Below are 27,518 nucleotides of genomic sequence, written 5' to 3' on the forward strand. Positions count from 1 at the left end.
GTTTCTCTTAAAGGCACAGTACCATTTTTTATATTTGCTTGTTAACTTGATTTAAAGTGTTTTCCAAGCTTGCTAGTCTCATTGCTAGTCCGTACAAACATGTCTGACATAGAGTAAACTCCTTGTTCATTATGTTTAAAAGCCATGGTGGAACCCCCTCTTAGAATGTGTACCAAATGTACTGATTTCACTTTAAGCAATACAGATCATATTCTGTCTTTAAAAAAATTGATCACCAGAGGAATCTGACGAGGGGGAAGTTATGCCGACTAACTCTCCCCACCTGTCAGATCCTTTGACTGCCGTTCAAGGGACTCACGCTCAAATGGCGCCAAGTACATCTAGGGCGCCCATAGCGATTACTTTACAAGACATGGCGGCAGTCATGGATAATACACTGTCAGCGGTATTAACCAGACTACCTGAATTTAGAGGTAAGCGAGATAGCTCTGGGGTTAGACGAAATGCAGAGCATACTGACGCTTTAAGAACCATGTCTGATACTGCCTCACAATATGCAGAAGCTGAGGAAGGAGAGCTTCAGTCTGTGGGTGATGTTTCTGACTCAGGAAAGATGATGTAACCTGATTCTGATATTTCTACATTTAAATTTAAGCTTGAACACCTCCGCGTGTTTCTCAGGGAGGTTTTAGCTGCTCTGAATGACTGTGATACAATTGCAGTGCCAGAGAAATCGTGTAGACTGGATAAATACTATGCAGTGCCGGTGTGTACTGATGTTTTTCCAATACCTAAAAGGTTTACAGAAATTATTAATAAGGAATGGGATAGACCAGGTGTGACGTTCTCTTCCCCTCCTATTTTTAGAAAAATGTTTCCTATAGACGCCACCACACGGGACTTATGACAGACAGTTCCTAAGGTGGAGGGAGCAGTTTCTACTTTAGCAAAGCCTACTACTATCCCTGTCGAGGACAGTTGTGCTTTTTTAGATCCAATGGATAAAAAATTAGAAGGTTACCTTAAGAAAATGTTTATTCAATAAGGTTTTATCCTACAGACCCTTGCATGCATTGTTCCTGTCAATGCTGCTGCAGCGTTCTGGTTTGAGTCTCTGGAAGAGGCTTTACAGGTAGCGACTCCATTGGATGACATACTTGGCAAGCTTAGAGCACTTAAGCTAGCCAATTCCTTTGTTTTCTGATGCTATTGTTCATTTGACTAAACTAACGGCTAAGAATTCTGGTTTTGCTATACAGGCGCGCAGGGCGCTATGGCTTAAATCATGGTCAGCTGACGTGACTTCAAAATCTAAGCTGCTTAACATTCCCTTCTAGGGGCAGACCCTATTCGGGCCTGGTTTGAAGGAGATTATTGCTGATATCACTGGAGGAAAAGGTCATGCCCTTCCTCAGGACAGGTCCAAACAGTCTAATTTTTGTGCCTTTCGAAACTTCAAGGCAAGTGCGGCATCAACTTCCTCTAATGCAAACAAGAGGGAACTTTTGCTCAGTCCAAGACGGTCTGGAGACCAAACCAGACCTGGGACAAAGGTAAGCAGGCCAAAAAGCCTGCTGCTGCCTCTAAGACAGCATGAAGGAATGGCCCCCTATCCGGTAACGGATCTAGTAGGGGGCAGACTTTCGCTCTTCGCCCAGGCGTGGGCAAGAGATGTCCAGGATCCCTGGGTGTTGGAAATTATATCCCAGGGATATCTTCTGGACTTCAAAGCTTCCCCCCCAAAAGGGAGATTTTACCTTTCATAATTATCTGCAAACCAGATAAAGAGAGGGGCATTCTTACACTGTGTACGAGACCTCCTAGTTATGGGAGTGATCCATCCAGTTCCAAAGGAGGAACAGGGACAGGGTTTTTACTCAAATCTGTTTGTGGTTCCCAAAAAAGAGGGAACCTTCAGACCAATTTTGGATCTAAAGATCTTAAACAAATTCCTCAGAGTTCCATCGTTCAAAATGGAAACTATTCGTACCATCCTACCTATGATCCAGGAGGGTCAATATATGACTACAGTGGATTTAAAGGATGCTTATCTTCACATTCCGATAACAAAGATCATCATCGGTTTCTTAGGTTTGCCTTTCTAGACAGGCATTACCAGTTTGTAGCTCTTCCCTTTGGATTAGCTACAGCCCCAAGAATCTTTAAGAAGGTTCTAGGGTCGCTTCTGGCGGTCCTAAGGCCGCGGGGCATAGCAATGGCCCCTTATTTAGACGACATCCTGATACAGGCATCAAACTTCCTAATTGCCAAGTCTCATATGGATGTAGTACTGGCATTTCTGAGATCGCATGGGTGGAAAGTGAACGAGGAAAAGAGTTCTCTATCCCCACTCACAAGAGTTTCCTTCCTAGGGACTCTGATAGATTCTGTAGAAATGAAAATTTACTTGACGGAGTCCAGGTTATCAAAGCTTCTAAATTCCTGCCGTGTTCTTCATTCCATTCCGCGCCCTTCGGTGGCTCAGTGCATGGAAGTAATCGGCTTAATGGTAGCGGCAATGGACATAGTGCCGTTTGCACGCCTACATCTCAGACCGCTGCAACTATGCATGCTCAGTCAGTGGAACGGGGATTACACAGATTTGTCCCCTCTACTAAATCTGGATCAAGAGTCCAGGGATTCTCTTCTATGGTGGCTATCTCGGGTCCATCTGTCCAAAGGTATTACCTTTCACAGGCCAGATTGGACAATTGTAACAACAGATGCCAGCCTTCTAGGTTGGGGTGCAGTCTGGAACTCCCTGAAGGCTCAGGGATCGTGGACTCAGGAGGAGACACTCCTTCCAATAAATATTCTGGACGAGCGATATTCAATGCTCTTCAGGCTTGGCCTCAGTTAGCAACTCTGAGGTACATCAGATTTCAGTCGGACAACATCTCGACTGTGGCTTACATCAACCATCAAGGGGGAACAAGAAGTTCCCTAGCGATGTTAGAAGTCTCAAAGATAATTCGCTGGGCAGAGACTCACTCTTGCCACCTATCAGCTATCCATATCCCAGGTGTAGAGAACTGGGAGGCGGATTTTTTAAGTCGTCAGACTTTTCATCCGGGAGAGTGGGAACTCCATCCGGAGGTGTTTGCACAATTGATTCATCGTTGGGGCAAACCAGAACTGGAGTTCATGGCGTCTCGCTAGAACGCCAAGCTTCCTTGTTACGGATCCAGGTCCAGGGATCCCAAGGTGACGCTAATAGATGCTCTAGCAGCGCCCTGGTCTTTCAACCTGGCTTATGTGTTTCCACCGTTTCCTCTGCTCCCTAAATCTGATTGCCAAGGTCAAGCAGGAGAGCGCATTGGTGATTTTAATAGCGCCTGCGTGGCCACGCAGGACCTGGTATGCAGATCTGGTGGACATGTCATCCTTTCCACCATGGACTCTGCCTCTGAGACAGGACCTTCTACTTTAGGGTCCTTTCAACCATCCAAATCTAATTTCTCTGAGACTGACTGCCTGGAGATTGAACGCTTGATTTTATCAAGCGTGGCTTCTCCGAGTCAGTCATTGATACCTTAATACAGGCACGAAAGCCTGTCACCAGGGAAATTCACCATAAAATATGGTGTACATATCTTTATTGGTGTGAATCCAAGGGTTAGGATTCACAGGATATTATCTTTTCTCCAAGATGGTTTGGAAAAAGGATTGTCAGCTAGTTCCTTAAAAGGACAGATTTCTGCTCTGTCTATTCTTTTGCACAAGCGTCTGGCAGATGTTCCAGATGTTCAGGCATTTTGTCAGGCTTTGGTTAGAATCAAGCCTGTGTTTAAACCTGTTGCTCCCCCATGGAGCTTAAATTTTGGTTCTTAAGGTTCTTCAAGGAGTTCCGTTTGAACCTCTTCATTCCATAGATATCAAACTTTTATCTTGGAAAGTTATTTTTTTGGTAGCTATTTCCTCGGCTCGTAGAGTCTCCGAGTTATCTGCTTTACAATGTGATTTTCCTTATCTGATCTTCCATACGGATAAGGTAGTCCTGCGTACCAAACCTGGGTTTTTCCCTAAGATGGTATCTAACAAGAATATCAATCAAGAGATTGTTGTTCCACCCTTGTGTCCAAATCCTTCTTCAAAGAAGGAACGTCTATTACACAATCTGGACGTGGTTCGTGCTTTAAAGTTTTACTTACAAGCTACTAAAGATTTTCGTCAAACATCTGCTTTATTTGTTGTCTACTCTGGACAGAGGAGAGGTCAAAAGGCTTCGGCAACCTCTTTCTTTTTGGCTAAGAAGCATAATCCGCTTAGCCTATGAGACTGCTGGCCAGCAGCCTCCTGAAAGGATTACAGCTCATTCTACTAGAGCTGTGGCTTCCACTTGGGCCTTTAAAAATGAGGCTTCTGTTGAACAGATTTGCAAGGCGGCAACTTGGTCTTCGCTTCATACTTTTTCAAAATTCTACAAATTTGATACTTTTGCTTCTTCGGAGGCTATTTTTGGGGGAGAGGTTTTACAGGCAGTGGTACCTTCCGTTTAAGTACTTGCCTTGTCCCTCCCTTCATCCTTGTACTTTAGCTTTGGTATTGATATCCCACAAATAATGGATGATCCGTGGACTGGATACACCTTACAAGAAAAAACACAATTTATGCTTACCTGATAAATTTATTTCTCTTGTGGTGTATCCAGTCCACGGCCCGCCCTGTCATTTTAAGGCAGGTAATTTTTTCATTTAAACTACAGTCACCACTGCACCCTATGGTTTCTCCTTTCTCTGCGTGTTTTCGGTCGAATGACTGGATATGGCAGTTAGGGGAGGAGCTATATAACAGCTCTGCTGTGGGTGTCCTCTTGCAACTTCCTGTTGGGAATGAGAATATCCCACAAGTAATGGATGATCCGTGGACTGGATACACCACAAGAGAAATAAATTTATCAGGTAAGCATAAATTGTGTTTTCTTCAGCTTGAAGAGTTTCGGAGCTTTCAGCCTTACAGTATTAATCACCTTTTCTTATTTTTTAATCTGATAAGGTAGTTCTGCATACTGCTTTGGGTTTTCTTCCCAAGGTTGTTTCTGATGAGAATATTAATCAAGAGATTGTTGTTCCTTCGTTGTGTCCAATCCTTCTTCTCATAAGGAGCGTTTGTTGCACAACCTGGATGTGGTTCGTGCATTGAAATATTATTTGCAGGCAACTAAGGATTTTCGCCAGTCGTCTTCTTTATTTGTTGTTTTTTCTGGGAAGCGTAAGGGTCAGTAAGCTACGGCTACTTCTCTTTCTTGTTGGTTGAGGAGTGTTATTCGCTTGGCTTATGAGACTGCTGGTCAGCAGCCTCCTGAGAGAATCAGGGCTCATTCCACAAGGGCTGTTTTATCTTCTTGGGCTTTCAAAAATGGAGCTTCTGTAGATCAGCTTTGCAAGGCTGCGGCTTGGTCATCTTTGCATACTTTTTCTAAATTTTACAAATTTGATACTTTTGCTTCAGCAGAGGCTTCTTTGGGGGGGGAGAGGTTATTCAGGCAGTGGTGCCTTCTGTTTAGGTTAACTGTCTTGTCCCTCCCTTATCATCGATGTTCTCTAGCTTGGGTATTGGTTCCCAACAGTAATTAAGATGATCTGTGGACTCACCGTGTCATTAGAAAGAAAACATAATTTATTCTTACCTGATAAATTTCTTTGTTTCTTGACGCGTTGAGTCCACGGCCCACCCTGTTTTTCAGACAGTTTGCTTTTCTATAAACTTCAGACACCTCTGCACCTTAGATTGCTTCCTTTCTCCTTTCCCTTTGGTCGAATGACTGGGGATTGTGGTTAGGGGGAGTGATATTTAACAGCTTTTGCTGTGGTGCTCTTTGCCTACTTCTGCTGGTCAGGAATGATATTACCAACAGCAATTAACATGATCCGTGGACTCACTGTGTCAACAAAGAAAGAAATTTATCAGGTAAGAATATATTATGTTTTCTAGAATTTAGATATAGGAATACGAATTTAGAATATTTCTTCTGTTGAGGAGATATTTTTCTAATGTGACATTCTTTGTTCCTAGTCTAATAATAGTTTTTTTGTAATAACATATGTGGTGAATGGACTTTATTTAGGTATTCATTTTTTCCCTATTGAGGATGGCTTGTATTGCATCTATAGGGTTGTTGGTTCGTTTCCAACTGCTGGGGCTGGATTTCCTTTTAGGGCCTAGGTCACAAGCACCCCTACTTCCCCTGGCTTTCCTGGTTTAGGTTTGATCGCTCTGGCTCCCAGCAACGGATCTTGTCATTTTTTGGACTGTGGCATCTGGGCACTGAGGGCTTTCCAACGACACCCTGGAAGTGCCGCAGCTCTGCCGGAATAACAACCTCTGTACCACTAGGCCTATGGACACTATGGAGGGGCACCAGCCTGTCTAGAGGGGCGGAATGGTGGGAGATCTGGAGGTCAGATAAGACCCTTATCAAGATGAGCTGGGTCTATATAAGTGTGTGTGCTTCACAATAAAGATGTTCTTGTTCCACCTGAATACTGGTTTTGTCTGGTTATTTGGGTGGGCTCTGGCTATAATCACTTCTCTCAGCTTTATAGCTGCAAGTTCCAGGGACAGGAAGGACACTCTTGGTGGAGCTACCTAGTTGAGGTAGCTGGAGTCCGACACAGAAGGTGAATCTGGAATAGAGCTCCCTGGTGCCAGACACCAGGGTGTGTTTCTTGGAATCGATTATAGACTATCTTTCCATGAAGATTTTTCTGACGGATGTCAGAAAATCTATTCTTCTTTCTTGCCTCTCCAGTCCTCTACAGTGTAGGGAGGTAACTGGTCTCATGGTTGCCTCCATGGACGACATCCCTTCTGCTCGATTCCATCTGAGATCTCTTCAGTTATGCCTGCTCAGACAATGGAATGGAAACCACTCAGATTTCTCGCAGAGGTTAGTTCTAGGTCCCATATCAAGAGACTCTCTATCTTGGTAGATGTTGCAGGACCTTCTGTCTCAGGTTTCATGTTTCCTGGGACCATCCTGGGTGATTGTGACTGTAGATGCCAACCTTTCGGGCTGGGGAGCAGTTTGGGGTTCTTTAAGGGCTCAGGGTTTTTGGACTCAAGAGGAGGAGTCTTTTCCATTACTCATCCTAGAGTTGAGAGCAATCTTCTATGCTTTATCAGCCTGGTTTCAACTTGTTTCGATCCGGTTTATCAGATTCCAATTGGACAATATCTCCTCTGGCATACAACCACCAGGGTGGAACTTGGAGTTCGTTCATGAAGGAGGTGACTCGCATTCTACAGTGGATAGTCTCACAAATGTCTCCTCTCTCCCATCCACATCCCAGGGGTGGACTACTGGGAAGCGATTTTCTGAACAAACTTTTCATCCTGAGGAGTGAGGTGTTCACAATAATTACCCTAAGGTGGGGGGTTCCAAAGTTGGATTTGATGGCGTCACCTCTAAACGCCAAGTCTCCAAGGTACGGTTCAAGATCAAGAGATCCATAAGTCACTCGGATCAACGCTCTGGCAGTGTCTTGGAACTTTAGTCTTGCTCTTCTGTTCCCTCCATTACGAGTCATAGCTCGTATCAAGCAGGAGAGGGCATCTGTGATTCTATAGCTTGGGTATTGGTTCCCACTAGTAATTGGAATGAAATACTGGACTCTCCATGCCATTGGAAAGAAAACAAAATGTATGCTTACCAGATACATTTTTCTTTCCTGGCATGGAGAGTCCACAACCCACCCTTAATTTAATTTTAAGATGGCAGTTTTTGTGTAATAAACCTCAGGCACCTCTTACCCTTCTGTCATCTTCTATTTCCATTTTCCTTTGGCCGAATGACTGGGGATTATGGATAATGGAAGTGACATCCCAGCTCTGCTGGGGTGTTCTTTGCCTCCCCCTGAATTCCCACTAGTAATTGGTATGAAATAGTGTACTCTCCATCCCAGGAAAGAAAGAAATGTATCAGGTAAGCATTAATTTTGTTTTGTTCCCTATGCTATTGTCACATTTGATTTCTCCAACATAGGTGTGTCCGGTCCACGGCGTCATCCTTACTTGTGGGATATTCTCTTCCCCAACAGGAAATGGCAAAGAGCCCAGCAAAGCTGGTCACATGATCCCTCCTAGGCTCCGCCTACCCCAGTCATTCTCTTTGCCGTTGTACAGGCAACATCTCCACAGAGATGGCTTAGAGTTTTTTAGTGTTTAACTGTAGTTTTTATTATTCAATCAAGAGTTTGTTATTTTAAAATAGTGCTGGTATGTACTATTTACTCTGAAACAGAAAAGAGATGAAGATTTCTGTTTGTATGAGGAAAATGATTTTAGCAACCGTTACTAAAATCCATGGCTGTTCCACACAGGACTGTTGAGAGGAATTAACTTCAGTTGGGGGAACAGTGAGCAGTCTTTTGCTGCTTGAGGTATGACACATTCTAACAAGACGATGTAATGCTGGAAGCTGTCATTTTCCCTATGGGATCCAGTAAGCCATTTTTATTCACACAGTAAATAAGGGCTTCACAAGGGCTTATTAAGACTGTAGACATTTTCTGGGCTAAATCGATCATATTTACACTTATTTAGCCTTGAGGAATCATTTAATCTGGGTATTTTTTGTAAAATAATATCGGCAGGCACTGTTTTAGACACTTTATTCTATTGGGGCTTTCCCTAATCATAGTCAGAGCCTCATTTTCGCGCCGGTATGGCGCACTTGTTTTTGAGAACAGCATGGCATGCAGCTGCATGTGTGTGGAGCTCTGATACATAGAAAAGTCTTTCTGAAGGCATTATTTGGTATCGTATTCCCCTTTGGGCTTGGTTGGGTCTCGGCAAAGCAGATTCCAGGGACTGTAAAGGGGTTAAATATAAAAACGGCTCCGGTTCCGTTATTTTAAGGGTTAAAGCTTCCAAATTTGGTGTGCAATACTTTTAAGGCTTTAAGACACTGTGGTGAAATTTTGGTGAATTTTGAACAATTCCTTCATACTTTTTCGCAATTGCAGTAATAAAGTGTGTTCAGTTTAAAATTTAAAGTGACAGTAACGGTTTTATTTTAAAACGTTTTTTGTGCTTTGTTATCAAGTTTATGCCTGTTTAACATGTCTGAACTACCAGATAGATTGTGTTCTGACTGTGGGGAAGCCAAGGTTCCTTCTCATTTAAATAGATGTGATTTATGTCATAAAAAATTTAGTAAAAATGATGCCCAAGATGATTCCTCAAGTGAGGGGAGTAAGCATGGTACTGCATCATCCCCTCCTTCGTCTACACCAGTTTTGCCCATACAGGAGGCCCCTAGTACACCTAGCGCGCCAATACTCCTTACTATGCAACAATTAACGGCTGTATTGGATAATTCTATCAAAACATTTTAGCCAATATGCCCACTTATCAGCGAAAGCGCGACTGCTCTGTTTTAGAAAATACTGAAGAGCATGAGGACGCTGATGATATTGTTTCTGAAGGGCCCCTACACCAGTCTGAGGGGGCCAGGGAGGTTTTGTCTGAGGGAGAAATTTCAGATTCAGGAAAAATTTCTCAACAAGCTGAACCTGATGTGATTACTTTTAAATTTAAGTTGGAACATCTCCGCGCTCTGCTTAAGGAGGTGTTATCCAATTTGGATGATTGTGATTATCTGGTCATTCCAGAAACACTATGTAAAATGGACAAGTTCCTAGAGGCCCCGGGGCCCCCCGAAGCTTTTCCTATACTCAAGCGGGTGGCGTACATTGTTAATAAAGAATGGGACAGGCCCGGTGTACCTTTCGTACCTCCCCCCATATTTAAAAAATTGTTTCCTATAGTCGACCCCAGAAAGGACTTATGGCAGACAGTCCCCAAGGTCGAGGGGGCGGTTTCTACTCTGAACAAGCGCACCACTATACCCATAGAAGATAGTTGTGCTTTCCAAGATCCTATGGATAAAAAATTAGAAGGTTTGCTAAAAAAGATGTTTGTTCAGCAAGGTTACCTTCTACAACCAATTGCATGCATTGTCCCTGTCACTACAGCCGCGTGTTTCTGGTGCGATGAGCTAGAAAAGGCGATTATTAGTAATTCTTCTTCTTATGAGGAGATTATGGACAGAATTCGTGCTCTTAAATTGGCTAATTCTTTCACCCTAGACGCCTCCTTGCAATTGGCTAGGTTAGCGGCGAAAAATTCTGGGTTTGCTATTGTGGCGCGCAGAGCGCTTTGGTTAAAATCTTGGTCAGCGGATGTGTCTCCCAAGAACAAATTGTTTGACATTCCTTTCAAGGGGAAAACACTGTTTGGCCCTGACTTGAAAGAGTTTATCTCTGATATCACTGGGGGCAAGGGCCACGCCCTTCCTCAGAATAGGTCTTTCAAGGCCAAAAATAAACCTAATTTTCGTCCCTTTCGCTGAAACGGACCAGCCCCAAGTGCTACGTCCTCTAAGCAGGAGGGTAATACTTCTCAAGCCAATCCAGCCTGGAGACCAAGGCAAGGCTGGAACAAAGGAAAGCAGGCCAAGAAACCTGCCACTGCTCCCAAGACAGCATGAGATGCGGGCCCCCGATCCGGGACCGGATTTGGTGGGGGGCAGACTCTCTCTCTTCTCTCAGGCTTGGGCAAGAGATGTTCTGGATCCTTGGGCGCTAGAAATAGTCTTCCAAGGTTATCTTCTGGAAGTGATTCATCCTGTTCCATTAAAAGAACGGGGGATGGGGTTCTACTCCAATCTGTTCGTAGTTCCCAAAAAAGAGGGAACGTTCAGACCAATCTTAGATCTCAAGATCCTAAACAAGTTTCTCAAGGTTCCATCGTCCAAAATGGAAACCATTCGAACAATCCTTCCATCCAGGAAGGTCAATTCTTGACCACGGTGGATTTAAAGGATGCGTATCTACATATTCCTGTCCACAAGGAACATCATCGGTTCCTAAGGTTCGCATTCCTGGACAAGCATTACCAGTTCGTGGCGCTTCCTTTCGGATTAGCCACTGTTCCAAGATTTTTCACAAAGGTACTAGGGTCCCTTCTGGCGGTGCTAAGACCAAGGGGCATTGCTGTAGTACCTTACTTGGACGACATTCTGATTCAAGCGTCGTCCCTTCCTCAAGCAGAGGCTCACACGGACATAGTCCTGGCCTTTCTCGGATCTCACGGATGGTAAGTGAACGTGGAAAAGAGTTCTCTATCTCCGTCGACAAGAGTTCCCTTCTTGGGAACAATAATAGACTCCTTAGAAATGAGGATTTTTCTGACAGAGACCAGAAAAACAAAACTTCTAAACTCTTGTCGGATACTTCCTTCCGTTACTCTCCTTCCATAGCGCAGTGCATGGAAGTGATAGGTTTGATGGTAGCGGCAATGGACATAGTTCCTTTTGCGCGCATTCATCTAAGACCATTTCAATTGTGTATGCTCAGTCAGTGGAATGGGGACTATACAGACTTGTCTCCGAAGATACAAGTAAATCAGAGGACCAGAGACTCACTCCGTTGGTGGCTGTCCCTGGACAACCTGTCGCAAGGGGTGACCTCCCGCAGACCAGAGTGGGTCATTGTCACGACCGACGCCAGTCTGATGGGCTGGGGCGCGGTCTGGGGATCCCTGAAAGCTCAGGGTCTTTGGTCTCGGGAAGAATCTCTTCTACCGATAAATATTCTGGAACTGAGAGCGATATTCAATGCTCTCAAGGCTTGGCCTCAGCTAGCGAGGGCCAAGTTCATACGGTTTCAATCAGACAACATGACGACTGTTGCGTACATCAACCATCAGGGGGGAACAAGGAGTTCCCTGGCGATGGAAGAAGTGACCAAAATCATTCAATGGGCGGAGACTCGCTCCTGCCACCTGTCTGCAATCCACATCCCAGGAGTGGAAACTTGGGAAGCGGATTTTCTGATTCGTCAGACATTGCATCCGGGGGTGTGGGAACTCCATCCGGAAATCTTTGCCCAAATCACTCAACTGTGGGGCATTCCAGACATGGATCTGATGGCCTCTCGTCAGAACTTCAAGGTTCCTTGCTACGGGTCCAGATCCAGGGATCCCAAGGTGACTCTAGTAGATGCACTAGTAGCACCTTGGACCTTCAACCTAGCTTATGTATTCCCGCCGTTTCCTCTCATCCCCAGGCTGGTAGCCAGGATCAATCAGGAGAGGGCGTAGGTGATCTTGATAGCTCCTGCGTAACCACGCAGGACTTGGTAGGCAGATCTGGTGAATATGTCATCGGCTCCACCATGGAAGCTACCTTTGAGACGAGACCTTCTTGTTCAAGGTCCGTTCGAACATCCGAATCTGGTCCTACTCCAGCTGACTGCTTGGAGATTGAACACTTGATCTTATCAAAGCGAGGGTTCTCAGATTCTGTTATTGATACTCTTGTTCAGGCCAGAAAGCCTGTAACTAGAAAAATTTACCACAAAATATGGAAAAAATATATCTGTTGGTGTGAATCTAAAGGATTCCCTTGGGACAAGGTAAAGATTCCTAGGATTCTATCCTTTCTTCAAGAAGGATTGGAGAAAGGATTATCTGCAAGTTCCTTGAAGGGACAGATTTCTGCCTTGTCTGTGTTACTTCACAAAGAGCTGGCAGCTGTGCCAGATGTTCAAGCCTTTGTTCAGGCTCTGGTTAGAATCAAGCCTGTTTACAAACCTTTGACTCCTCCTTGGAGTCTCAACTTAGTTCTTTCAGTTCTTCAGGGGGTTCCGTTTGAACCCTTACATTCCGTTGATATTAAGTTATTATCTTGGAAAGTTTTGTTTTTGGCTGCAATTTCTTCCGCTAGAAGAGTTTCAGAATTATCTGCTCTGCAGTGTTCTCCTCCTTATCTGGTGTTCCATGCAGATAAGGTGGTTTTACGTGCTAAACCTGGTTTTCTTCCAAAAGTTGTTTCTAACAAAAACATTAACCAGGAGATAGTCGTGCCTTCTTTGTGTCCGAAACCAGTTTCGAAGAAGGAACGTTTGTTGCACAATTTGGATGTTGTTCGCGCTCTAAAATTCTATTTAGATGCTACAAAGGATTTTAGACAAACATCTTCCTTGTTTGTTGTTTATTCTGGTAACAGGAGAGGTCAAAAAGCAACTTCTACCTCTCTCTCTTTTTGGATTAAAAGCATCATCAGATTGGCTTACGAGACTGCCGGACGGCAGCCTCCTGAAAGAATCACAGCTCATTCCACTAGGGCTGTGGCTTCCACATGGGCCTTCAAGAACGAGGCTTCTGTTGATCAGATATGTAGGGCAGCGACTTGGTCTTCACTGCACACTTTTACCAAATTTTACAAGTTTGATACTTTTGCTTCTTCTGAGGCTATTTTTTGGGAGAAAGGTTTTGCAAGCCGTGGTGCCTTCCATTTAGGTGACCTGATTTGCTCCCTCCCTTCATCCGTGTCCTAAAGCTTTGGTATTGGTTCCCACAAGTAAGGATGACGCCGTGGACCGGACACACCTATGTTGGAGAAAACAGAATTTATGTTTACCTGATAAATTACTTTCTCCAACGGTGTGTCCGGTCCACGGCCCGCCCTGGTTTTTTAATCAGGTCTGATAATTTATTTTCTTTAACTACAGTCACCACGGTATCATATGGTTTCTCCTATGCAAATATTCCTCCTTAACGTCGGTCGAATGACTGGGGTAGGCGGAGCCTAGGAGGGATCATGTGACCAGCTTTGCTGGGCTCTTTGCCATTTCCTGTTGGGGAAGAGAATATCCCACAAGTAAGGATGACGCCGTGGACCGGACACACCGTTGGAGAAAGTAATTTATCAGGTAAACATAAATTCTGTTTTTGTTATCTTGGTGTCCTTTGCTGAAGACTAAACCTAGGTGTGTTGATAACTTAGTGTGAATGTGTTTTTAGCAGTCTATGCCAGCAGTGTTCTGCAACTAATATATAGTGTTGCTATAAACACAGCTGCCAGATAAAATGTGCCCCCCCCTATTGAGCAGTGTATCCTTACATATGAGTTGTGAAAAGCATCAAGAATAATGTCCTGTAATAGAAAATTCTTGCTGTCAGTGGTATATATGTGCCAAGGTCATTCCAATGAAAAGGTAATACTAGCATACTGCAAATATGGCAGATTTTGAATAACAGCCAAGGTAGTGAACACACCCAAGGAACACTAAAATTAAATGGACATGAAACCCAAATTTTTTAGGTAGAACATACAATCTTAAACAACTTTCCATTTTACTTCTATTAAATTTACTTAATTCTCTTGGAATCCTTTGATGAAGGAGCAGCAATTCACTACTGGATTCTAACTGAACACATAGGTGAGCCAATGGCAATAGGCATATATATGCAGCCACCAATCAGCAGCTAGAACCTAGGTTTTTTGCTGCTCCTGAGCTTACCTAGATAAGCCTTTCAGAAAAGGATAACAAGAGGAGGAAGCAAATTAAATAATAGAAGTAAATTGGAGAGTTGTTTAAGATTGTATGATCTATCTAAATCATGAATTCCCAATTATGACTTTACTGTCCCTTTAAACTTTCATGACTCGGAGCATGCCAATTTCTAATTCACTATCATTATCATAATGTGCGCAATCTTTGTATATGCAGTGAATGTGTACACCCATATAAAAATATGCATATATGCATTTTTGTACAACTGAGATAACTGCTCATTTGAAATTCAGACTAATTCCTTTTGCATTTTATTATGCATTTGTTGATTATGCAGTCCTACGTTTGCATTTAATGGTACTTTAAAGTTATAGTCTAGTCAAAATTAAACTTTCATGATTCAGATAGGGCATGCAGTTTTAACCCCTTAATGACCACAGCACTTTTGCATTTTCTGTTCCGTTTGGGACCAAGGCTATTTTTAATTTTTTGCAGTGTTTGTGTTTAGCTGTAATTTTCCTCTTACTCATTTGCTGTACCCACACATATTATATACCGTTTTTCTCGCCATTAAATGGACTTTATAAAGATACCATTATTTTTATCATATCTTATCATTTACTATAAAAATAAATTATAAAATATGATGAAAAAATAAAAAAACACACTTTTTCTAACTTTGACCCCCAAAATCTGTTACACATCTACAACCACCAAAAAACACCCATGCTAAACAGTTTCTAAATTTTGTCCTGAGTTTAGAAATACCCAATGTTTACATTTTCTTTGCAAGTTATAGGGCAATGAATACAAGTAGCACTTTGCTATTTCCAAACCACTTTTTTTCAAAATTAGCGCTAGTTACATTGGAACACTGATATTTATCAGGAATCCCTGAATATTCCATTGACATGTATATTTTTTTTTTAGAAAAAATCCCAAAGTATTGATCTAGGCCCATTTTGGTATATTTCATGCCACCATTTCACCGCAAAAATGTGATCAAATAAAAAATAAAGTTCACTTTTTCACAGTTTTTTTTCACAGGTTTCTCACTGAAATTATTTACAAACAGCTTGTGCAATTATGGCACAAATGGTTGTAAATGCTTCTCTGGGTTCCCCTTTGTTCAGAAATAGCAGACTTATACGGCTTTGGCATTGCTCTTTGGTAATTAGAAGGCCGCTAAATGCTTCTGCGCACCACACGTGCATTATGCCCAGCAGTGAAGGGGTTAATTAGGGAGCTTGTAGGGTTAATTTTAGCTTTAGTGTAGTAGACAACCCAAAGTATTGATCTAGGCCCATTTTGGTATATTTCATGCCACCATTTCACAGCCAAATGCGATCAAATAAAAAAAATTGTTCACTTTTTCACAACTTTTTTCACAAACTTTAGGTTTCTCATTGAAATTATTTACAAACAGCTTGTGCTATTATGGCACAAATGGTTGTAAATGCTTTTCTGGGATCCCCTTTGTTCAGAAATAGCAGACTTATATGGCTTTGGCGTTGCTTTTTGGTAATTAGAAGGCCGCTAAATTCTGCTGCGCACCACACGTGTATTATGCCCAGCAGTGAAGGGGTTAAGTAGGGAGCTTGCAGGGTTAATTTTAGCTTTAGTGTAGAGATGAGCCTCCCACCTGACACATCCCACCCCCTGATCCCTCCCAAACAGCTCTCTTCCCTCCCCCACCATCTTAAGTACTGGCAGAAAGTCTGCCAGTACTAAAATAAAAGGGTGGTTTTTTTTTGTTGCTTAAAAAAAAAAAAAAAGAATTCTGCTGTGTAGGATCCCCCCCCCCCACCTCCCTGATTCCCCCCCACCAAACAGCTCTCTAACCTTCGTCCTCTACCTTATTGTGCGCCATCTTGAGTACCCAGTTTGCCTTAAAATTATGGGGGGGGGTTAAATTTGCTGTAGTGTAGCTAACCCCCCCCCCAATATCCAGCCTCCCAGATCCCTTAGATAATAATTACCACCCTCCCCAGTTCTTTATCCCACCGTATGTACAACATTAAATGTGCCATAGTGTAGCTTCTGCCCACGATCCCGCCCCCCTCTTACTCCTTCCTCCCATTGATGGCCGCCCACATCGGCTCCCACCCACCATCGATCATGGCCATCGATGGCCGATACAGAGTGGCTCTCTCTGCATCGGATGGCTAAAATATGTTATTGCAGGATGCCTCAATATTGAGGCATCACTGCAATAACATGAAAGCAATCAGGATCACTTCCACCGCTTTCAAACACCAACGACGTACAGGGTACGTCCTACAAAAAAAATGTCCTTAACGACCAAGGACGTACCCTGTACGTCGTTGGTCCTTAAGGGGTTAAACCACTTTTCAATTTACTTTCATCATCAAATTTTCTTTTTTTCTCTTAATATTCTTTTTTTTTTAAAGCTAAACCTAGGTAGACTGATGCTAATTTCTAAGCCCTTGAATTCCGACTCTTATCTCGGTGCATTTTGATAGTTTGTCACAGTTAGAAAGTGCTAGTTCATGTGCGTCATATAGATAAAATTGTGCTCACTCCCCTGGAGTTATTTGCGTCAGCACTGATTGGCTAAAATGCAAGTCTGACAAAAGAACTGAGATAAGGGAACAATCTGCAGAGGCTTAGATACAAGGTAATCGGAGGTAAAAAGTATATTAATATAACTGTTGGTTATGCCAAACTGGGGAATGGGTAATAAAGGGATTATCTATCTTTTTAAACAGAAATTCTGGTGTTGACTGTCCCTTTAATTTTTGTTGAAAATGTAATCACTTTTTTTAAAATGATATTTATATTGCTTCTTGTTTTTAATTTTCTTAAATATGACCAGGTCCTGAGCAAGACGTTCAAAAGCTTCACAGTCGATCAAATCAAAATAAACAGCACTACTCGTCTTCACGAAAAATCCTGCCTGCCACTCCTACAGAACACAACCAGTCTCAAAGGGACAGGTAACTGGAAACCTTTTACTTGCCCAGTACATTAGTGCAACCTTCTGCTCGATATGTAATAATATTAAAGGGAAACTCTTAAAGGGACAGTTAACAACTTGAGATTTTTATGTTAATTGTTTAGTTATGCATAATGAAAACCCTTTGCAATATATTTTTGATTTATTTTGCCATCTTTTTCATGTAATTTAGCTCTGAAAATTGAACAATTTCTAATTTGAAGAACGCACCTTGCTGACCTCTCAAGACTGGCTCTGTTACATATATGTTCCTTATTGGCTTTATCAGATAATTGCAAAACAATTAACTTTATGACTTACTAGCCTTGTTGCATGTGGACTAAATTCTGGATTGGCTTCTCCATATAAGGAAAATGGTAGCTATTAAAAAGAAGTGCAGTAAAAAGTATGTTAATTTATTTTAACAATGTTAAGACTGCAAAATGTTAATCTATAGCAGCAAAAGAGAAATGTCTTGTAATTTTAAGGTGTTTACTGGCCCTTTTTTAAAAATTTGTTTTAACCCTTTGAGTGTTAAGCTGGATTTATTTTGTTTGTTTTTTTACTATTTTTTATTTTTTAAATTTCTCCCCCCGCCGATCCCCAAGACCTATACCGTTGGAAAGGTTAGGCGATTACTTTTTCAACGGTGGGTCTTGGGGGTCTGTAGCTGCTTAGATGCCTGAGGTACAGGCTTCTAAGTAGCATGCCCCCTTTCCCTATCTTGTCCATTGACGTCACTGCACGTAACGGGATGCCTGTCACTATACAGGCCTGATCGCCGGGGTGGGAGTTGATGGGAGCCCCCAGATTGCTCTCAAGGTAGGTGAGTGCTAGCGACAGCTCTGAGCCGTCTTTTGCACTCAAGAGGTTAACTTTTATTCTTGCTATATGCTTGCTAGCCCGGTATATATCCAATAGTGTCATCAAAAACATTTTTCATGTTCCAAACTACAGTGAAAATTGCAAATTTTTTGTTTTGGTGAATTGCTATCCTCCTAATAGTACTAGAGCAGGGGTGGGCAATTATTGGCCCTCCCAGATGTTTTGGACTAAATCTCCCATAATGTTCTTTCAGCCCTAATGCTGGCAAAGCATTGTGGGATATGTAGTCCATAACATCTGGAAGGCCGATAGTTGCCCACCCCTGTACTAGAGCATTATTGTGGCACATAGTAAGTGTCTGCAATTTCCCACCTTCAGTAGAAGGATATGAGTTTCAGACACACCGAACATGTAGTCCACCGCTTATCCTTTTATGCCCTAAAATAACGTATTTTCTATTTGTAGCTCAGCGAAAAGTGGATTGTACAGAAGAAGCGATTCTAGCGTGAGCCCTACTGGCAGTGATTAACTTACAACGGCATCCTCAGAAACATTTTCTACGCACTTGCACAACAGAAGGCGTGCTGCTGCCTTTTGCTTTTCTATCTGTGGCTACTTTCTTTTATAATTTCAAATCTAATTTATTTTGTTCACTTATCATTTTTGTAGCCTGGGGTAGGTACCAAACCATATATTTTAATTGCATTAATCTATTGCTGCTTACTTAGAGATGTATTAATACCAGAGCATTGTGCTGCTAGCTGCTGTGACAGGGGGATGTTTAAAGCAATTATTTTAAGTATAGTTTATATATATTTGATTAAGCAACACTATATTACCCATTGAGTGATGCTCTTTGTGAATGGGAAAAGCAGAGGAGACAGAACCTCCCTGTAATAATTATTTTTTTTTTTTAATCTTTTTGCAGTTGTATATTTAACAGATTAGGTATATTTCACTCAGGGGTTCGTAGCCTAAATCTGTACGTATTCTATATACATGAATGATTCTCTCCAAAGAGTGTATTTTGGGGGTTTTTCCGGTCATTCCCTACCTTAGAATTAATGCCAGCATTAAAGCAGTATTAAACATTTAATATATGTGAGCTCTTTCAGACATACAGCACTGTCCGTGACTACATGTAGTCAAATTGCGCACTCCCCCCCCCCCCAATGCAGTAAAATGAGTCCCCAAAAGCTATCTGTACCCAACCATCAAGGGAAGCCTAAAACAGAAATCACATTTATGTTTATTAACTGTGTGCTATGAATTAAAGCGACACGAAACAGAGCAATAATTATTTTATGCTTCAGACCCACTATACAATAAAAAAAAAAAAAAGTTCTTAGTTGAAGAGGTACCTAGGTCGGTAGCGTGCACAGAACTGGAGTGCTACATGGCTCGGCCATTTAGTGCTCTTGCAAAACTGTTTTTATATTGTACTATTTACCTCCCTGCTTTTCAGAAAATTATGCCAAGAGCACAAAGAATATTTAATGATAGAGAAATTTTGAAAGTTGTGTAAAATTGTAATCTGAATCATAGAAAAAAAATTGGGTTTCCTGTCCCTGCCATACTGTAGACTTTCATTATAAGTTTTGTTTTCCATTGGAAACTGTTAGCTTTGGTTTGGGCAACACAATTTGATTGTTTGTTACAGAACTTCTACTAAGTTAACATAATTATAGTGCAACAATAGGTTTTGGAACTATTAGACCTTAGTTTAAAAACATCCAGGCTCTGTGTTCTTTACAGTTTGTTGCTGCTTGTGCATTTAAGGAGACACAAATTTTCTTTTGTGATTTAGGTAGAACATACAATTTTAAACAACGTTCCATTTTACTTTTGTAATCAAATTTGCTTCATTCTCTTAGTCTAATTATGATTTTAGTGTCCCTTTAAATCACATATTTAATTGCTGTATCATTCGTATGGAACATGGTTTTATTTTCGAATCTATAGAGCTGTGTTATGCACTAAATAGGATAATAGTTACAAAAGTGACACTTCCCCCCCCCCCCAAAACAAGTTCAGATAGTTCTCAATCCTTTTAGAAAATCTATTTTGCTTTGTAGTGCTGACTTTGAAAGCACTAGCAAGTGCAATGCAAAATGCCCAATTTTAAATATGTTGTTGCATTTAGACCTCTTCCACAGGAATATCAATTTATTAATCTGTATTTTTATTTTGTGCGTACAAATTAAAATGCAAGGTATTTGAAAGCACATGCTATATTGCTTTTATATAGTGATAATTGGGATTATTCCCCCTACCACTGCCATAGTCACTCACATAGTTACAATGGGGGAAAATAGATGGGCATCTATACCCTGCCAGTAATTCTCTGGAGTTGGTATTTACAAATGCAATAAAACTATTCTAACATGTTTGTTTATTTTATTTTTTTATATTTGAGGCAAAGCTACAGAACATGTAGTGGTTTATTACTTAGGTATCCACATGTGTAACAAGAAGGTGTTTGTCTCCTCCCCTTACTAGACAGGCTCTATCTTCTCTCTAAGGGTCTGAAATTTAAAACCTTGCCGGCCTGAAGAGAAATGACACAAAATATTTGTGACACAGAAATTGCTAAATTAAGTTCTTAAACAAAGACACTACATAGCAACATAAACCTTTCTCAAGACTACATTTTTATTTTTTTTAAAAAACACCAATTTTATGTGCCTCGCCCTACCAGCGAGATTTATTAGAATATCTTGTCTGAGCAGTAAGGTTTTGAATATCAGGCCTCTGGTTTGATTCATTAGCTCTGTTTGTGCAATGATCACACCTCCCATAATCTATGCTTCTGTGTTGGTGTTTTCATGTGTCATACACGGGGAGGTTTCATCCAGCCTCCACACGTGTCCTTTGTTCGTATTTAACATCATTGTATTTTATGGTTGTGACTTTTTTTGTTTTGTTTTTTCTTCTTTAAAAATAAATAAATCCTGTTTTGGTTCTAAGACATAAAGGCTATGCAACCGTTGCATGATGTGTTGCTATCGTTTGTTTTCCCTGGCAAGAAGTTCAACTGCAGTAACCTGTTTAGAGCATTTTCATCCATTGCTCTACCGGCAACCTCAGACTCTGAATAGAATATGCTGCATAATACCTTCTTTTTACAGCTGTCAAGTGGTCCTGGTTCCTTTTATAGAGTAGGCATATGTTTAGTTCTATAGGCAACACTGTGTCTAGCATATGGCCTGGCATTTGTTTCCCTATACAGGACCTTAAATCAATAATGTCATTGCAGGTAGCATTTTTCTTGACATTGTAATACACAACCATTTCTTTTTATCTACCACTTACATGTTCACTTCTTCCTTTGAATCTTCATAGTCCCATATTTACCTAAAATATGACAGAGTTTTGTGTTTAAAGGGACAGTAAACCCACATTTTTTTCTTTCATAATTCAGATAGAGAATACAATTTTAAGCAATATTCCAATTTACTTTGATTATCTAATTTGCTTCATTCTTCAGATATCCTTTGTTGAAGAAATAGCAATGCAGATGGATGAGCCAATCACACGAGGCATCTGTGTGCAGCCACCAATCAGCAGCTACTGAGCCTATCTAGATATGCTTTTCAGCTTGGAATATCAAGAGAATGAAGCAAATTAGATAAGACGCAAATTAGAAAGTTGTTTAAAATGACATGCTCTTTCTAATTCATGATAGAGAAAATGTGGGTTCCATGCCCCTTTAAGATCAACACATCATCTGGCCTCTCAAATGAAATACTGGGTTCACACAGAAGGGGTTTATTTTTATGCCAATGGTGTGCATCTTGGCAATATATAAACAGTGGTAAGGGTGGAACCAGGAAGGGGGTAGATGCAGTTTAACAGTTTAGCATTCAAGTGGATACCTAAATAATTACCTAGATTACACTGAATTCTTCACGTGCTGTCACTTTGAATGTAAAAAGAAAATATTTTGACAAATATTAATCTCTGAATTTTTTTCCTTTCACTAATTTTTATAATTGCACTAGTATATGTGTGTTTTATCATTTATTTTCTTATGATTTGACAAATAAAGGCAGCATTCCCGAAGCCAAAAGGGAACTGCATTTATTTTAAGGATTGGAAAATGTGTTGCCTGTTCACAAGCATTTTTAAAGGAGTGCCTTTTTAAAAAGCCTGCTCAGAAGTGATAATCTCTTACGTAAATGTAGATTTGGACACTAAATCAAGAGCAGGTCTACATTTCCATAGAACATCATTTGTAGAAAAAAGTGTTTACTACCTCTTCCTTGAATAAAAAAAAATTGATTGTTTTTGTGCTGTTTATATAATTTTAGATTTGCTAATGAAGTTGCTTTTTATGTAGTACTAAAAATAAAAAATGTTGGTAAACTTTTGTGTTTTATTTTGGGTGGCAATGCATGTTACGTACACTTTTGAGAGAGGCTTATGATATACACAGCAGAGGATATATCCCTTTAGTCTATAGTTGTCCTACATCTTGTGTAGGAATATTCCCCTCCTGACCACTAGGTGCAGGCAAAAGATACCCCAACACACCAGAGCTTTAAATCCCTTCCACTTCCTATGATCCTCAGATATATATGTAGATAAAGGCAGTCTTGAAAGAAGCCTACACAAAGTGATAAAACTATGAAAAAGTGTTTTAAAGAAACCAGGTAGCTGCCTTACATAATCTGATCAATAGAAGCTCATTACAAAAGGCCCAAGAAGTAGCAACTGCTCTAGTGGAATAAACAGTAATACTTTCAGGGGGAGTTTTCCCTGCGACCAAATAAGCCTTGCAAATCAAAGCTTTTAGCCAAGCTGCTAAAGTAGCAGCCATAGCTTTGCAATGCCAATTAAAGAACAATAAAAATAGAAGAAAGTCTGAATTTTTTTTGTGTGTCTTCCACATAATATCTGACAGCTCTCACAACATCTAAGTGGTAGATAAGACATTCAATAGGATTTCTATCCTGATTTGATCATAGCTGTGGATATACCACCTTAGGAAGGAAAGTTCAGATACCCGAAGAAAAAGAACCTTCAGGATAAAAGCTGAAGTGCTAAACCATACATCGGCTAAAAAGGTGAAATTTGAAGAACCCTCAAGACCAGATTACGATATCGAGAAGAAAGTGAAAGAATGACTGGTTTAAATCTAATCATAGCCTGAAAGTCAGGAATTTTAGCAGTTTTCTTATGAAACAAAACGAAGCCGATATCTGACCTTCAGCAAACTAGTAGTTACACATTTACATAGACCTTCCTGCAGAAACTCTAGGAATTTTGAAAAATTCCAACAATAACCTTTGCAAGAGCACCACACACAGGTTTTCTAGATCTTTTTTTTAATTTGTAAATTTTTATTAGATTTTACATAAAATAATCATATCATATAAAAGCTCACACAATGGTCTCAATAAAATCTTATGATGACTATAAAATATACTTGAATATAGTATATAGCTCACATATGTTCTACCTTTTTTACTGTATAATCGGTTACATTTCACAAACAATTGTGTCATTACATGCAGGGGAACAAAGATTTGTTATATCAGAACTTATATTTAATTATACTTAGCCGGATTCTCCGTGGGAGAAGGCTTTTGAAACATTTTGCCTTGAATTAATATATTCTTCAAAGAAATAATAGCAAATGATAGTCCAACATTTTAAAAGTTAAAAGGAATTTGTATAGTTCTAAAGAGAGATTGGAAGCCTCTTTTTGCACCATTCTGTTGCAAAGGGGATATTAGACCGTTTCCAATAAATTGGAATTAGGGCTTTTGCACTATTAATCATAATTTCTTTCCTATGACATGAGTCCACAACATCGTTCCTATTACTAGTGGGATATTCAACGCCTGGCCAGCAGAAGGAGGAAAGAATAAACCCCAGCAAAGCTGTTAAGTGTAACTGCCTTACCTATAACCCCCAGTCATTCTCTTTGCCTCTGTCAATGGAGGTTGTGCGAAGTTGGTGTCTGAATATTTTAATCCTTTTATGGGTACTTTTCCCTGCAAGCAAGGATTGGGGTGTAGCTGTGTCCATGTCAATCTCTTGAGCAAGATTAGTGGTGTCTTTTGGCAGTTAAAAGTAAAGCAAACATTTCTTTGCCGCCTTTTAACACTTTGCTACCCCTTTGTAGAAAGCCAGAGTTGGTTACTCTGTTCTTTTTTTTCCTACAGGTCCATGACCGGGAGTGAAGCGCCTGCCACACCTAAGGAGCAGCATCTGTCCTGCACTTGGATCTAAGGTAAGTGCCTTTGTCTTCTAGGTACAGAAGGATAGCAGCACTTAAGAGGTTAATCCTCTATTTTCAGATCTTTCCTTTGGCACTTAATACTACTTATTAATTAAGGATTCATATTGAGGACATGGCACTTGAGTATTTTTATATAGTATGAGACTGAAATATGGGAAGCTCACTTGGCCATGGGATTTCATGGGTTAACAATAAAGGAGTTCTTTATTGGCTACCTACTACTATATTTCTGCTCATTGGTTTAGATGCTTTATATATATATATATATATATATATATATATAATGTGGAGTCCTTTTCTTTATTGGGGCTTATGTTAAACTGTTTTAATAACAGTATTTATATTTCTCCTACATTGGTGTGTCCGGTCCACGGCTTCATCCTTACTTGTGGAATATTCTCATTCCCTACAGGAAATGGCAAAGAGAGCACACAGCAAAGCTATCCATATAGCCCCCCTCTAGCTCCGCCCCCCAGTCATTCTCTTTGCTGCTCTGTACAAGTAGCATCTCCACGGGGATGGTAAAGAGTATGTGGTGTTAGTTGTAGTTTTTTATTTCTTCTATCAAGAGTTTGTTATTTTAAAATAGTGCCGGTTTGTACTATTTACTCTACAACAGAAAGTGATGAAGATTTCTGTTAAAAGAGGAGTATGATTTTAGCACCAGTAACTAAAATCCATTGCTGTTCCCACGCAGGACTGTTGAAACCAGAGAACTTCAGTTGGGGGGAACAGTTTGCAGGCTTATCTGCTTCAGGTATGATCAGTCTATTTTCTAACAAGACCAAGTAATGCTAGAAGACTGTCCGTTTTCCCTTCTGGGATAGGTAAGCCATTTTCTTAGACTCAGTAACAGAATTAAGGCTTATAACTTGGGCTCTATGCTGGTTGACACTATTGTGGGCTAAGTCGATTGCTTTTTAATATGTTTATGTGACATTTGAAGTGTTTTTCAAACTTTGAAACACTTTTGGGGAATTTATTTGCGCCTGGCAGTCGTTTAGACACCTAATCTTGTCAGAAAAGGCACCTTCACTCTGGAATGCAGAGGGAGGAGGCCTCATTTTCGCGCCTCAGTTGCGCAGTTACTTTTTACTAGGCAGTTCATGCAGCTTCACGTGGAAGGTCCAGAGGCTTGGAAAAGGACTTCAGAGAGGCTTATTACTGTTTTGAATAACCCCCAAGGAAGGTAAACGCCGCAGTAGAGACTGTGGCAGGGGACTGTAGTGTGTTTAACCGGTTAATTGCTGTTTTAGCTCCGGTTTGGGCATTTAAGGGTTTTTTTGCCTGAAAATTGGTGTGCAATACTTTCAAAGCATTAAGACACTGTGGTAAAAATTTCATAAAGGTCGGATATTTCTTTGATATTTTTCTGACGTTTCAGTAATAAAGCGTGCTCTTTTATTATTTAAAGACAGTAACGGTTTTGTATAAAATAACTTTTATTGCATTAAAATTCTGGCTAAGTCTGTTTAACATGTCTGTGCCTTCAGATAGCCTATGTTCTGTGTGTATGAAGGCCAAGGTGGTTCCCCCATTAAATGTATGTGCGAATTGTGCCATAGCGTCCAAACAGAGTAAGGACAGTACTGTCGCATTTAATAATGTTGCCCAAGATGATTCTTTAAATGAAGGTAGTGGGGATAGCTCATCATCCTCTCCTTCTGTGTCAATACCAGCTTTGCCCACGCAAGCGATACCTAGTACATCTAGTGCGCCAATGGCTGTTACCATGCAGCAATTAGCAGCAGTAATGGATAATTCTCTAGCAGCCTTTTTATCCAAACTGCCAGCCTTTCCTAGAAAGCGTGATTGCTCAGTTTTAAATGCAGAGGATGAGCAAGCATTTTATCTGTTATGCCCTCACATGAATCTGAGTTGGAAGTGAGGGAGGGCCTGTCCGAGGGAGAATTGTTTGACACAGGAAAAATTTCTCAGCAGGCAGAGCCTGATATCGTTGCATTTAAATTTAAGCTAGAACATCTCCGCGCTCTGCTTAAGGAGGTGCTAGCTACACTTGATGATTGTGATCCTTTGGTGATTCCAGAGAAATTATGCAAAATGGACACATTTTTAGAGGTCCCAAGAGGGTGGCGGATATAGTGACTAAGGAGTGGGAGAAGCCAGGTGTGCCTTTTGTTCCCCCTCCTATATTTAAGAAAATGTTCCCCATTGTTGACCCCAGAAGGGACGCATGGCAGACGGTCCCTAAGGTAGAGGGGGCAGTCTCAACGTTGGCTAAGCGCACAACTATTCCAATAGAGGACAGTTGCGCTTTCAAAGATCCTATGGATACAAAATTAGAAGGATTGCTTAAGAAAATTTTTGTTCAGCAAGGTTTCCTTCTTCAACCAATTTCGTGCATTATTCCTGTCACCACGGCGGCGTCTTTTTGGTTCGATGAACTAGAAAATTTGCTCCAGAAGGAGACTCCATATGATGAAGTCATTGACAGAATTCACGCACTGAAGTTGGCTAATTCCTTTATTTTAGATGCCGCTTTTCAATTAGCTAAATTAGCGGCGAAAAATTCAGGTTTTGCAATAGTGGCGCGCAGGGCGCTTTGGCTAAAATCTTGGTCGGCGGATGTGTCGTCCAAAACAAAATTGCTTAATATTCCCTTCAAGGGTAAGACCCTATTCGGGCCAGAATTGAAGGAGATTATTTCAGACATCACTGGGGGAAAGGGCCATGCCCTTCCACAGGATAGGCCTTTCAAAGCAAAGAATAAGTCTAATTTTCGTTCCTTTCGCAATTTCAGGAACGGACCGGCTTCTAACTCTGCAGCCTCTAGACAAGAGGCTAACACTTCCCAGCCCAAACCAGCATGGAAACCATTGCAAGGCTGGAACAAGGGTAAACAGGCCAAAAAGCCTGCTTCTGCTACCAAGTCAGCATGAAAGGATGGCCCCCGATCCGGGACCGGATCTGGTAGGGGGCAGACTCTCTCTCTTTGCTCAGGCTTGGGCAAGAGATGTCCTAGACCCCTGGGCTTTAGAGATTGTCTCTCAGGGGTATCTCCTGGAATTCAAGGACCTTCCTCCAAAGGGAAGGTTTCACATATCTCGCTTGTCTTTAGACCAGACAAAGAGACGGGCATTCTTACATTGCGTAGAAGACATTTTCAAAATGGGAGTGATACACCCAGTTCCAAAAGCAGAACAAGGACTGGGTTTTTACTCAAACCTGTTTGTAGTTCCCAAAAAGGAGGGAACGTTCAGGCCAA

At 41.1% G+C, this 27,518-nt stretch overlaps 1 protein-coding gene across 1 annotated transcript in view; it reads left to right on the forward strand.

The window, feature by feature from the left end:
- LOC128640819 (afadin- and alpha-actinin-binding protein B-like) overlaps positions 1-22,410 on the forward strand; it is a 99,690-nt gene extending 77,280 nt beyond the window's left edge. The window contains exons 2-3 of the mRNA XM_053693243.1: positions 17,101-17,221; positions 18,511-22,410. Of these exons, the coding sequence (XP_053549218.1) occupies positions 17,101-17,221; positions 18,511-18,574 (185 nt within the window). The 3' untranslated portion in view covers positions 18,575-22,410. The remainder of the gene's footprint in view (positions 1-17,100; positions 17,222-18,510) is intronic.
- The last annotated feature ends 5,108 nt before the right edge of the window (positions 22,411-27,518 follow it).

The sequence above is a fragment of the Bombina bombina genome, chromosome 10, assembly GCF_027579735.1.
Source record: "Bombina bombina isolate aBomBom1 chromosome 10, aBomBom1.pri, whole genome shotgun sequence".
Lineage (NCBI taxonomy): Eukaryota > Metazoa > Chordata > Amphibia > Anura > Bombinatoridae > Bombina > Bombina bombina.